The sequence below is a fragment of the Notechis scutatus genome, chromosome 7 (genome assembly GCF_049901735.1).
Source record: "Notechis scutatus isolate UNSWTSFEM ecotype Mainland chromosome 7, rNotScu1.2, whole genome shotgun sequence".
Taxonomy (NCBI): Eukaryota; Metazoa; Chordata; class Lepidosauria; order Squamata; family Elapidae; genus Notechis; species Notechis scutatus.
This window is the reverse complement of record NC_142015.1, coordinates 862,912-874,742: the sequence shown is the minus strand read 5'-3', so window position 1 is coordinate 874,742 and position 11,831 is coordinate 862,912. Positions and strand designations below refer to the sequence as shown.

Here is an 11,831-nt window from a genome sequence, read left to right as displayed (position 1 = left end):
GCCAGCAACGGCTCTCTCGTTGTGCTTGCATCTTTAATCACAGCCAAAATATTCCTTATGTTTGAAGACATTGGCCAGGCTTTGACAAAAATATGCAGTTGTGGCTTAAGAGAAATGGGAGGCCGAAATTTGGTTTCAGCTTCTTCAGTTTAAAATTTTTTTCTCCCACAATCAAATCCATCCTGGCAATTCCATCTGAATTCAGTATTATAATTCTTAAAGAATTAGGCAACTAGGCTGCAGGTTAAATGAAAATTCCAATGGCTTTTAACAGGCAAACATATTTAATTCCATTCTTAGAACTATACAAGATATATAAGACAGAACTTTTCAAACACAGTTCCTGCAAAATTTGTTAAATATTTATTCATCTGAATGTTCCAAGAATTATTCCAGGTACCAAAAAAGTATTAAATAAGATACTCTTTTATCTTTCACTCTCACACACACACACTTAGGAAATTACTTCAACAACCTTAATACGTCCAGAAAGGGAAAAGGAAGGCTTATTAGCCAAACCCCTCTGCTTTGTAAATTGTATAGATTGTTTTAAATTGTATAGATTGTTTTTTAACTAATTCAGTTGTTTTTGTAATCTCCAACTACTTTGGGTACTGCTACTTGCAAGCACATCATATCAAGAACACACAACTATTGTAAAGTCATCATTGCCCACCCATACATCTATCCCAGACAGCCTGTTTTTTTATTTAAAAAGATTTTATTTATAAAAGTGGCACTCGCCACCCATTTTCTGCTCGCTTACATTCTTCCTCGTTGTGCTCACTAAAGTTTGTTTAGCTTGCAAAAGAAGAGTGATACCCCTGACAACATTAAATATGAACTTAAAGCCAGATTTAAAAAAAAAAAAACCTTTAGAAATATAGACACAATGATTTGTAGACCTAGCACTTTTCTAGTGCCAAGAACGAGGTTGGGTAAAGCAGCAGATACAGCACGAAGAATACACTCTGCCCTTTTTGCAATTGGTGGAGCCACCTTAACACTGTTTTCAGCCACTTGGCGAAAGATGCGGACCGAGGCTAGTGCAGCAAAGCCCTCAGCACATCCGTTTCAGGCTCCCAGGATCGGGTACTTGAACAGAGCCATGATGGCTGCGCTGAGGAGCCCAGAGATGGGGACAGTAACAAACCAGGCCATGAAGATATTGCGGAACAGACGCCAATCCACAGCCTTCTTCGAGCGCAGCCAGCCTACAGACACCACTGATCCTACCTGGGCAGAAGAGACAAAAGTACAGAGCTTAAACCAAGTGGCAGTCGGTGCCCAGCCGGAACAAAATGCCATTCATCATAGCAGTTCTCACACATATTTCTCCCTGGACTCAGGCTTGTACGACCCTTGCAAGGACAAGAAAACATAGTCTAATAGAAAGGCAAAGGTGATCAATATCATAGGTGGACAGTTGACTAGGACAGTCAAGAATTATTCCCCTTCAAGCCAAGGATTAGAATGAAACTGGAGCTGAGCTTTCTAGGGTCAGCGAGGAGCCCAGGACAATCACGGGGCTTAACAAGGTGGCTGCCACCAACCATGTTAATATTCATTTGACAGGCGTCCTTTTTACTTACTTTACAGTGAGTTGTGCTGATAGGCAAGCCAACATTTGAAGCAATGACCACCGTCAAAGCAGATGCCAGCTCAATGCTGAAGCCACTGCGGAGAAGAAAATTGCCATCAACATGGAGATCAGGGAAGGGCAGAGAACTCAGTGGGGTCGATCAAAAGCCCCAAAGGATCCTCGGGGGTTTCCGAGCCTCAGGAAGCCCCCGCATCACCCCACTCGGTTCCAGCCGGGCGCCTGGGTCAAGCAGGCCATTCCCCGGGCTGTGACATTATCCTACCTGGAAGGTGTGATGGGCGTGAGGTCCTTGCCCATGGTCTGAATGACTCTCCTTCCCCAGATCCACAAGCCCATGCAGATCCCAACACCTCCGTAGAGTAAAAGCCAAATAGGAGTGGCTACCGTGGAAGACACACGACCCGTTTGATAGACCAGGTAGAGGGCAACCAGAGGACCGATAGCGTTGCTGTCAAAAGGGAAGACCACACATCAGGTCAGTCCACCACGTCAAATACCTCCCCCTCTAAAGTGGCAAATTCTGGGAGTTGAAGTCCTCCAGGCTTAAAGTTGCCAAGGTTGGAGACCCCTGACCTAGAGAATTCTTTTATCTCGAAAAATGGGACAGGAATAACCTGCCAAATGAAGGCTAATTCTGCCCCAACAAGCACCTCGCTTCTTGTGCGCAAAGGCAACAAGGGCTGCTAATACAGCAGCCAGACTGACCTTACGTCGTTCCCTCCGTGAGCGAAGGAGCCAAAGCAGGCGGTCAGGATCTGCAGGAACTGGAAGAGCAGAGACACCTCCGGCTTGTCCTGCTCGTGCCACTCGTCCAGAGAGCAGTCGCTGTCCTTCCGAGCGGCGGCCCCCACCTCCACTTTCTGCAAGTCCACGTCGGCGGGGTGGGCGTCGGCCACGGCGTTGCAGTAGCTGGTGTAGCTGTCCATGCGGATCCTCTTCTTGGAATCCACTCCGGGCCACGTCAGCTTCTCGATCTCCTCTGCTCCCTTGGGGTCCACCTCCCTGACCCGGAAGGAGTCCAGAGGCATGCCGCAGATGGCCATGGTGTAAGAGGTATAGCTGTTGTTGCGCCGCAGGGGCTTCTCTCCGGAGTCGCCCATGCAGTCGCCCACTTTGGCCAGGTGAAGTTTATGGAGGAGCTCCTTATATATCCCAGAATCTTTATGCACAGTGTGGTAATGTCCGCTGGAGCCTATGTGGTTGCTCACCATGTGGTTCAGCTGAACGAGGCTCCCATTGGGAAGCTGCATGGCTCCTGCAGGCAGAAAGGAGGCAGTTGGACCTCAACAGCGCGTAAGCTGCTACGTAACTACAAAGGGCTTGTTCTCCAAATCAGGGGTCTCCAACCTTGGCTGGCTGGGGGATTCTGGGAGTTGAAGTCCGCCAGGCTTAAAGTGGCCAAGGTTGGAGCGCCCTGCTCTAAATCATTAGCAGCAGCCCCTGCACCGAACCTACACCGGGGCCCTTCCTAAGTGAGCCACCTGTACTCACCACTGTCAATGATGGTTTCCTTTATCTCAACCTTGGTAAGCTTCTCCCTTTCTGGCATCTCCTCCAGGTCTCCCAAGTTGAAAGAGACCGCCCTCGGCTCAAGAGCTGCTCTGTGAGGCGCCTCCACCGGGTTGCGCCCATCTTCCTCATCAGCCATGCTGCTGTCGGCGACCTTCATTTCATCTTGCTCTTTCAGACTGTCCTTTTTCCTCATTAACGGGCTCTCGGAAGGGCTGGGCTTGATCTCTTCTGCAGAAATAAGCAAGTTGCAGCTAAGAAAACCATCCACCTCCCCAACTTACTCCGAGGCCTGTATCCAAAGTTTAACCAACTGGCAAAGATCTGCAAATCACAACAAGGGATATGGAAATCCACACCCCATAATCCTTGGCAATGTTAACTCCTCCTTCCCGCCACAGTTATATGCAATAGTTTTATATATTGTCCTGTGCCTGGTATAAGAAGCCTGTGGCCTGAGTTACAGGAGTTCTGTAAAAGGCTTAATACTTTAGGACGAGGAAAGTAACTTGCATTTTATATTTGTAAGCGTGCCTTGGAACAGGATCCAAAAGGAAAGTCATTCTGAAGGAATAGGTTGGAATAAGAAAAAGGAAATTGCCAGCTAGAAACAGAATATGCGTGGCTATAGAAATTCCAAGATTTCACATCAGAGGGGGCACCATTTCCTTCAAATTCAATTTACATTTAGATTCAACTGCTTAGACAGTCGTGTAAAACGGGAGTCCCCCAACCCGCCATGCAAGCGAGTGAATCTTTATCTGCACATGCATGGATTTAGGGAGCGTGTGAAACCATTCCTCCCCTCCCGTGGAAAAATCCCACCACCACAAAACCAGTCCCTGGTTTAGAAAAGGCTGGGGATAGCTGACCTAAAAGCATAACATCTAAATGCTCAACTGCGCAGAAGCATCACCTTCAAATTCAATTATATTTCATCTACTTACGTTCAATTTTCTTCTTCATTCTTGGGCAGATAAAAAACCAGACGAAGAGAGCACATACAAGAGCACTCCCTGAAGAAATAGGGATGATGCCCCAGAGGGGAGCTTTCTCATAGCCCAGCACTAGGAAATAAAATAACACATTTTGAAACAGAGGCCAGGGCCCCTTCCGAGAATACAAAAGTACTCCTCACTTTCACAGGGTCATCGTAATAGCATGGACAATGGAGCTCCGTTCCTTTCAACCTTAATACCTCCCCCGCGTCCTTTTTTGCGTAATAGACTAAATGACTGCAAGGTGACCACTTTTACTTCATCACAGCACCAGTGTGGTTAGTTCATTGCATGTCAGCCATTGGGTATCCCTTGCTGTGGAAGAGTCTGTTTAAACCCAAGTTAATGCAACGGCCATGTTCGCCTTACATGCCAAGCCCAACCTCATGAGCCGTTTTGCTTTACAGGCCACCCTGGTTCACAGAATGAATTAGGACGATTGGGTTTCCACAACACATTGAACTAAAATATACCCAGATCCACTTTTGCCCAGCCTAATGTGTGAACCCAGTCATTAAAAAATACATAAAACTATGGCATCTCTTAGAAATGCAAATGCCGGGAAAAGGAAATCCAAGAAATCGTGGCTGACCCTTATCCACAAATTTGGTCTCAGAATTGATCTATTTCTCAACTGGCCTCTCATGTAAAAAAAGTAATAAACATTAAAAACTGAACACTGGGACCATTTTTACAGGATTAGAAAAATTAGGTTGCTAAAAGAATTTTGGGAATAAAGTCCAGGTGAGATAGTTACGGCTGAGGTATCTTATTCATTATTTGCATATACATTTTAAGTAATGCACCCAAAAGCTCTGGCACACTGCAAGCATTCAAGGGAAAAAGGCAGTTTCAGGCACTTAAAAGCTAATTCAACTACCTGCAGTTTAGACCTGTTGCACCAGGCTGCATTCCAGCAGAAATGCCCTTGGCAAATAGGACATCTCCCTGGTTTATACAAGACATGTGCAATCCAGCTTCTTTCTCCCACCAAAACCCCCATTTGTTATTTCGAGAGATTCAGAAGGTTCCAGCACAGAAGTGTGACATTCCTCTTCCACGCTTTTGTTGCCAGCATGTCTTGGACAGGGGGAAGGCGGGAGAAAATTCTTTGGAATCTAATATTCAAGGCATGGAGAGCCAGAGTGAGAAATCCACCCCAGAGCCTCCTAAGCTGATAGGGATTTGACTAGAAGGGTGTGGGAAACGTTCTGGTTTAGCAGCAGCAGCAGCTAGAATCCTGGGTTTCAGCAGAAGGCAGCATGAGAAGGAAAGTGGAAGGTCAGATCAGTCTGCAGGCAACCAGGGGGTGGGGGTGTGGAGGGTGGAATACCACCGACAAGTCAGAAACAGTCGCTCCTGTGAGGATTTAAGAAGAAAGGACTCTAGTAATTTACAGAGTGAACAGGCCTCTTGGACAGGATAACTATCTAAGGTTGAACTCAGCGTATGTATGCTAGCCTGCAGCTTTCTGTAATGGCCCAGACCAGTTGCCTTCTAGAAGAGTTCGCTCCTGTAAAGCAAAAGGGGTAAAATTCTGTGTTTGATTAAGAAGCTCATAAAGGATTATAAAATTAAACCTCAATATTTGAAGCTTTACTTACAGTGTGCTCCACTATACATGACTGAGAAGACATTGATCCCAATTGTGCAAGCATAGAAAATGGGAAGTGCACGCAACCCATTTGGAACAGGATCTTCCTACGAAAAGTAGATTTTATGACATGCATTACTACAGAACATTATCCAGAATTTTAACTTCTCTAAATACAAGGAAAACGCACGTGGCGTATTTTAAAGGGCTAACATTAATCTTGCTACCTACAGGGCAGAAAAAGGAAGTATTTAATACCTTTGAATCTTCTGGAAAAAAAATGCTATTGACTAATTTCAGAACTATATAAACTTCATAAAAGTTTGCAATTGCTGTGGAAAACTTGGAGAATTCTGCGGCTATTTCAGCCTCTCCCATCCCAACCCAACCTTTTTGTGGTCTTCCCAGAAAATCATGAGATGGATGGTTGGTGGAAAAATAATTTCTCCTCCCAGACCTAATCTCGGGAAAGCTTCGAAGGGCTAGTTGTGAAGAGAAGCCACATGGCTCCAGTGCAGGATACTCTACCTAAAGTTTAAACAAAAATCAATACGGGTAGTCCCGACTTACAACATTCAACAGTCAAAGTGACGTCATTGAAAAAAAATGACAACCATTTTTCACATTTACAACTGTTGCAGTATTCCCGTAATTATGTGATCAAAATCCAGGCGTTTGGCAAGTGACTCATACTAACGATGGGTCTTGTGATCAGCATGTGTGACTTTTTGACATGCAAAGTCAACTGAGAAGGCAGAGTAACTACTGCAGGGATTCAATTAACTGTGGCAAAAAAAGGTCACAAAAAAGGAGGCAAAACTCACTTGGCAACAGAAATTTTGGGCTCAACTGAGGTTGTAAGTAGCGGACTAGCAGCATTAAGGAAAAACTTCCCTGTACTAAACTCTTGGCAACTGGGAAAGCGTTACCAAAAGGAGGCGGAGGCGGCGGCTGCCCTTCGCCAGACAGAGAACACACAACAAACACCCAAACTGGTGTCCCCAGAGCGTTATTGGGGTGTCCCCATCCACCTGAGCACCTGGACAGAAACTCCCAACTCTAAAATTCTAAGTTTACAACCTAATACACGTAAATCACACATCGCTGCTCCATCGGTTAAACAAGGATGCAGGGCAGTGAAGAAAGGTTTTGATGTTTAAGTAAAATATTCCTTCACCGCCCTGTGTACTTGTTTCACCGAGACCGTAATAGCGAGAGGGAGGCGCTTTTCTCAACCAGAGAAGCATCGGCCCGGTGTAGATTATGAGCCTGCTGTTGCACACCAAACTTTTGCAAAAGGAAGGCCTACATGGCAGACCCCAGATCTGTTAGGAGGAGGCTGGTTTCCTAGACGTGGGTGGCTAAGAAGCCAGCAAAGAACATCTTAAACCACTGTATTTCTCCCCCCAAAAAAAGACTCCCACCTACATGCAGGCCAAGTTTACCGTAAAACATTCAGTGCTTAAAAAGCTTTTTCCCTGGTGAAAAGGGCCTGCAACCAGCTAAAGATAGCAGCAGCCGGGCTATCCAGGGCAGCCCACGTGGTCCCTTTCGGGCCACTGATGCCCACGATTAGGTCTTATCTGCCCTGGGCAGGCAGGAGAGCTCTCGCCTGTCCTTTGGCATCCCACATACCTTGTTGAGGATAAACATCCTGACCAGGAAGAACAGCAGGGCGGACATTATGCCAGAAAGAAGCGGGGAGATGAACCAGGACAAGACTGGAGAGAGAGAGAGAGAGAGAGAGAGAGAGAGAGGGAGAGAAGGGGGCGGAGGGTCAGGAAGGAGGGGCGCCATTTACAGGAGGCCGAACCCCTCCAGCCTGACCCCCGTTCCCTGCTTACCGACATTCAGCAGCACAGACCACTGGACCCCTTCCTGTCCTTTGGCCACCAGCGAGAAACCGATGGTCGCCCCAACGATGCAGTGGGTGCCCGAGATGGGCAGCCGGAGGAAGGAGGCGGCCAGCTGCCACACGGCCGAGCCTGGGGGGGGTGTGTGTGTCAGGGATGCTGGCCTTAATGAGCCCCCCTCCTGCCCCATCCCTCCCCTCCCCAACCAGACCCCCCTCCTCCCCCAGACCCCCTCCCCTCCCTCCGACCTCCCCCCAGAGGGAAAAGCGCATCAGGGGAGCCCCTCGCCTGCCTCCCGTCGCCCCCTCCCCGCGGCCCCCTCCCCCCATGACCTCCCCCATCGCCCCTCCTCACCGAACATGGCGCTGATGGAGCCGGCCATGAGCAGCTCCGGGGCGGCGTCGTAGAGTTCCACGTTGATGAGGCCCTTCTGGATGGTCTCGCTGACCTTGGCGCCCAGCAGCACCGAGCCGGCCGTCTCGAAGACCGAGGCCAGCACGCAGGCCCGCCGCAGGCTCACCACGCCCGAGCCCACCGCCGTGCCGAAGGAGTTGGCCACGTCGTTGGCGCCCACCGAGAAGGCCAGCACGAAGGCGATGGCGAAGCCCAAGATCAGCATCCACAGGAAGGCGCCCAGCGGGCCCGCCGCCGCCGCCGCCGCCGTGCCGGTCGCCGCCGCCTCCGTGGCCAGGCCCGCCGCCAGCGCCGTGGGGACGGCCGACGCCATGAGGCAGCACAGGGGTTCGCCCGCCCGCCCGGCGGCCGCCGCTACCAGAGGAGCGAGGCGGACCGGCTCCGCGGAGGGCCCCGCAACCCCGCCATGGCCGCCGCCGCCGCCGCCGCTCCTGCGAGGAAGCCGCGCGTCACGCGGGCCTCGCGGACGGTGGAGAGGGGATTCCCTTCCCGACGAGGACTCCGCGCCGGAGACGGACCGCCGACCGGCCTCGTGCGCGCCTTCGCCTTCGCCTCCGCCCAGCCGCCCGCGAGCCCGCCTTCGCCCTCAGCCGCTCGCCGGTTCTGTCTGGCGCGCGCGGGACTCCCTTTTATAGGCCGGGGCCACGTGACGCCGCGCGCCCCGCCCCGTCTGCGGCCGGCCGCGAGGCCGAGGGAGGGAGGGGGCGGCGCCGGCCGGAAGGGCTCGTGGGCGGGGCCGACCTTCCTCCCGGAGGGCCCGAAGGTTGGGAAGGATGCGGCTGTTCCCCGGCGGCGCCCCCTCCCCCGCTGCCCGCCCAGGCTGCTCTGAGCGGGCAAAGCGGCGGTTTCGCCCACTTGCTTTAGAGCTGCCGGAGCCTCATTTGTAAAAATTGCTACGAAAAAAAGAAAGTATGTTTTGCATGCGGTTTTCTCTTCTACAAAGTGAAGCAAACGTTGTTGCCAAGTTTCTTCCCACAGCTGTGGTTGACCAAAGTTCTATATTGTATTATAAAAGTTCTCCATTCGTGTTTTTCTGCTGTACTTTAACTTATGCATTGGGTCTGGGACAGTAATAAAAGAAACAAGATTGGAACTGAATCGGAAGTGAAGCAAGGATTGTTCCTTTATATCCCACCTTTATTATGGCCCAGGTGTGGCCTGCTTGCCACCTGGGCACATACAGGTGGTGCAGAAGGCTTGCCCAATTGGAATAATCTCCTAAGAGAAGAACGTGGAGAATGACAAGGCTGGATTTGTAGATAACTAAGGTGGTTTGGGAGCTGTAGGGCAGACGAAGACAAGTAACCTGGAGAAAGCAGTGGCAATCATGCTCCTGTTCAAGCACCCTGCGTGTACCTGTCCAATGAAGTCACTAAGTGTAATTTCATTCAAGGGAATCCCACACCCCCATGATGCTGTGCACTTTTCAACAGCAGATCTGGAGGCTGAAAGAGAACAAAAAGTTCCCCCATCTTCCCTGCTGTTGGATCCAAATTGGTCCATATAGTTCTGTGGAGCTGCCCTGCTCTACCCAATGCCTCCATTGTATCCTCTAGGCCAGGGGTGTCCAACCTTGGCCACTTTAAGACTTGTGGACTTCAACTCCCAGAATTCCTCAGCCAGCTGGTTGGACACCCCTGCTCTAGGCACAGGTCTACAAGAAGATAAATATTAGAACGGTACACTAGCCTTGGCAAAGTTGGTCCACTAAAGCAGAGGTCTCCAACCTTGGCAACTTTAAAACTTGTGGACTTCAATTCCCAGAATTCTCCAGCCAGCTGGCTGGAGAATTCTGGGAGTTGAAGTCCACTAGTCTTAAAGTTGCCAAGGTTGGAGACCTCTGCACTAAAGAGCCTTTGTCTAAAGCAGGGGGCCTTCAAACTTGACCGCTTTAAGACTTGTGGACTTCAACTCCCAGAGTTCCTCCTCCAGTCACGTTAGCTCAGGGATTCTGGGAGTTGAAGCCCACAAGTCTCCAACTTGTCACGTTTGAAGACCCTTGGTCTAAAGCATGAATGTTTGGCTTGATTCTGCTCAGTTCTCACGGCGTGTTAACTGTGATAATGGGGGCTATCTATTACGAAATGACCTTTTCCTTCACAAGCCAGCATATAAAACTGAAGGGCTGCAAGAGGAACCGAGAGCCAAGTTCCAGAGCAGAATTTGGGCCATGTTTGAAGTTCAGTCATCAAACCCTGGGAAGTAAGGAAAGAAATAATCAGTGGTTTCCTTTTCCTACTCTTAAAACATACTGGAGGTTCAAGTTACCAAAACCTATCTCTGTCTGCAACGCTGAGTTGGGTACTTCTCAGTGGCTTGAGTTGCTAACATGATATTTTTATAACAATGATGTTTTGATGACACGAAGCCGGGTGGAATTGCTAACATTTTGGAAAATAGAAGGATCTTGACAGACTTAAGCATTGGACCTTATGCAACAAGAAGATGCATTACAGTAGTAAAAATGTCAAGCCAGGGAAACCAAATACGCAGGTACAGAACAGGTGGCACCTGGCTAAACAGTAGTAACTGTGAGAGGGATCTAAAAGTCCTGTGGATCTCCCTTGAACAGTGCATTGTCACAGCTGCCCCAAAAGATAATGCAGTCCTAATAAATGTTGACCTGTTCGTCAGGTATTCTCCCTTTGATCTGCCCATCTCCAAAAGAACCAGGGTGGGAAGTAGCGGTGACTCACTAAAGAGGAATGTTTATTGCAAATGGAAGAAAGGTGAAATGACCAAGTTGTAAAGCTTCGGTTCAGAAATATAGGAACGAGGTCAGAAAGGCAGAGAGACAGCTAGAGGGATAAAAGGGATAATCCAGCAATAAGTTTCTTCAAGTTTGTCAATAGAGGCAGTGAGATCACCGTTTACTCCAAATGGAAAAATCTTAACGGGTGACTAAGAGAGCAGCACTCAACATCCTGCGTACGATTCTAGGCACGTTTGCAGAATGATATTGGCAGTCAGAAGCTCACAGGTTGAACTAGACAATCCTTGTGATTCCTTTCGACTTCAGAGTTTTATTTTTCCCTTCGATATCCACTCGTCCCCCCCACACTCGCTCCGATTTTACTGGATGAACTAATATTGGCACCCAGCTGTATGCACTGCCAGATATTTACGTGGAGCAGAGGGAAAGGTGTACTCCAAATCGTTTCTACTGCCAAGTTAATGGTCTGATGTGCTATTTCCTGAGGTTAAGCCAACCTGAGGTAATGCTGAGTGCCCGTGAGGAAAGAACAGCAGCACATGCAATGCTCCAGTCCTGATGTACTGGGCCCTTTATTGGCCTCCACACCTCCATGAAAGAATGGCAAATAAGCCTGAAGAATCCATTTCACCAACTTCACTGAGTGGTTACTGTTTTCCTCTTTCCTCTCTACGCAAATCCAGTGGCTTTTATCTTTTTACTTTCCTGCATTGACTGTGTGGCCCTCCATCCCGATTTCTCACCCAGGCCCCCTGCCCAGAAAATGCCTGTCTATCTAGTGTGCTTACACAGCTAAAGGCCTTTTTTGCCTCAAGCAGGATTCTTGGTCCTCCCTCCTTATATTCGGATGGTTTTCCTTCTTTGCCACAGTAAATAAGGGGCCACCCTGCCCACGCCTAGAAGGTTTTGTCTGTTTCCTATTCTACTTTACAGATATTGCTTGACGTATGATTGTAACTGACCCCAGAATTATGGTTATAAGTTGTGCCAGTTGTTATGCAGATAAACGCACAATCACATCCAATTTTACTTTTTTTGTGTTTAAATGAACACAACAGTCTTTAATTGACCCCATTGTCCACACTGGGCTTTTTTTTGGGCAGAAACTGGAAGTAAATACCAGTTTTCAGCAAAAATTATATAAACC

The 11,831-nt window shown here is 48.8% G+C and overlaps 1 protein-coding gene across 1 annotated transcript; it reads right to left on the bottom strand.

Moving 5' to 3' along the window:
* Positions 1–265: 265 nt before the first annotated feature.
* Positions 266–8,576, bottom strand: SLC20A1 (solute carrier family 20 member 1). The gene is made up of 10 exons (XM_026684723.2): positions 7,912–8,576; positions 7,549–7,689; positions 7,340–7,425; positions 5,715–5,811; positions 4,060–4,179; positions 3,095–3,343; positions 2,309–2,858; positions 1,866–2,051; positions 1,593–1,677; positions 266–1,236 (listed from the first exon to the last, which is right to left on the bottom strand). Exons 1-10 carry the CDS (start codon positions 8,282–8,284, stop codon positions 1,075–1,077), a joined length of 2,049 nt encoding a protein of 682 aa, XP_026540508.2. The 5' UTR covers positions 8,285–8,576; the 3' UTR covers positions 266–1,074.
* Between the last annotated feature and the right edge of the window lie 3,255 nt (positions 8,577–11,831).